This window comes from Oryctolagus cuniculus, chromosome 18 (assembly GCF_051225735.1).
Source record: "Oryctolagus cuniculus isolate XC-2025 breed Fujian yellow rabbit chromosome 18, ASM5122573v1, whole genome shotgun sequence".
NCBI classification, from domain to species: Eukaryota; Metazoa; Chordata; class Mammalia; order Lagomorpha; family Leporidae; genus Oryctolagus; species Oryctolagus cuniculus.
The window spans coordinates 6,521,024-6,522,853 of NC_142884.1; the positions used below are offsets into that span (position 1 = coordinate 6,521,024).

The 1,830-nt window shown below is 43.4% G+C and overlaps 1 protein-coding gene across 1 annotated transcript; it reads left to right on the forward strand.

The window, feature by feature from the left end:
• Positions 1-698: 698 nt before the first annotated feature.
• On the forward strand, positions 699-1,628 carry ORYCUNV1R1667 (vomeronasal 1 receptor oryCunV1R1667). The gene has a single exon (NM_001167357.1). It carries the CDS (start codon positions 699-701, stop codon positions 1,626-1,628), a length of 930 nt encoding a protein of 309 aa, NP_001160829.1.
• Positions 1,629-1,830: the final 202 nt, after the last annotated feature.

A 1,830-nucleotide genomic window follows, 5' to 3' on the forward strand; every position in this document is an offset into this window, starting at 1 on the left:
TGCAGATTCAACTCACCAAATTACACAATTAAAACTTAAAAAATTTAGGCAAATGGCTATACTATTGCTGCCTAAGTGATAATCTTAATTCAACAAATGGATACTGCTCATTTCAGAATTTATGAATACAAGAATTACTCAAATTCACCACATATTTGTTAGTCATATTTTGTAAATACCTTAATATTTTTATGGATTTATTTTATTTATTTGAAAGACATAGTTAGAGAGGTAGAGACAGAGAGAGAGAAGCCTTCCATCCATTGGTTCCCTCCCCAGATGGCCAAAATAGCCAGAGCTGTGCTGATCCAAAGCCAGGAGCCAAGAGCTTATTCCAGGTCTCCCACATGGATACAGGGGCCCAAGGACTTGGACCATCTTTTACTGCTTTCTCAGGCCATAGCAGAGAGTTGCATCAGAAGAGAAGCAGCTGGGACTAGAACCGGCCCCCACATGAGATGCCAGTGCTTTAGGCCAGGGCTTTAACCTGCTGCACCACAGCACCAGCACCTAAACACTTTTTAAATAAGACATAAATATTTTAAGAGCTACCTCTAAGTGTGAATGGATTTAAGTAGACAATATTGTGAATAGAGAGTGTTGACTTTGGTTGATATTAATACACATAACTCTTGTCCCATTTCCCATACAGGAATCTTAGGTTCAGAGAAAATAATCAGGCATTGGGAGATTACGGTATGGTCACCAAAGATTGGACAACGGGGACCATCTTCTTATCACAGACCATTACAGGAGTCCTTGGGAATTTCTCTCTTCTTTCCCATTATGTCTATCTCTACTTCACAGGATGCAAGTTTAGGCCCACAGATCTGATCATCAAACACCTGACTGTAGCCAACTGTTTAGTCATTCTCTCTAGAGGAGTTCCCCAAACCATGACTGCTTTGGGGATGAAGCATTTCCTCAGTGACACAGCATGTAAGCTTGTGTTCTATGTGCACAGAGTGGGAAGGGATGTGTCCATTAGCAGCACCTGCCTCTTGAGCATTTTCCAGGCCATCACTGTCAGTCCCAGGAACACTCTGTGGGCCAAGCTCAAAGCAAAGGTTCCCAAGTACATTGGCCCTTCTGTTATCCTCTTCTGGATGGTGAACATGATACTAAATATCCTGGTACCTATTGGTGTGAGTGCAAATTGGAGTGAAAAAAATATCACAAAGAAAACTGATTACGGCTACTGCTATTCAATCGCTGACAAAATTATAGAGTATGGAATACTCTATGCAGCACTGGTGTTATTCCGAGATGTTTTCTTTGTGGCCCTCTTGCTGTGGTCCAGCAGCTCCATGGTTGTCACACTGTATAGGCACAAGCAGCAGGTCCAATACATCCATGGGACCAACGTCTCCTCCAGGTCCTCCCCAGAGTCCAGAGCCACCCAAAGCATCCTCATCTTGGTGAGCTCCTTTGTGTCTTTATTCACTCTCTCCTCCATCTTCCATATTTGCTTTACTGCTTTAAGAAATCCCAGTTTGTGGCTGGTGAACACCTCTGCAGTACTTGCTGGGGGTTTCCCAGCTGTGAGCCCCTACATTCTCATGAGCCATGACTCCAGAGTGCCCAGGCTCTGCTGTGCCTGCACCAGGAATACAGAATTCTGTACTTAGCAAGACAGTGCAAAGGGCATGACTATACACAATGGTTTGATCTCAGTATGATTTTCACTTTTTTTAAGTCACTAATTAATTTACCTTGTACATGACAGGGCGACGGAGATAGAGCTCAACATCCCATGATTCGCCCCAAATGCATGTATTACTGAGCCATTGTCCATTTCTCCCAGGTCTGCGTCAGCAGAAAACTTGGGTC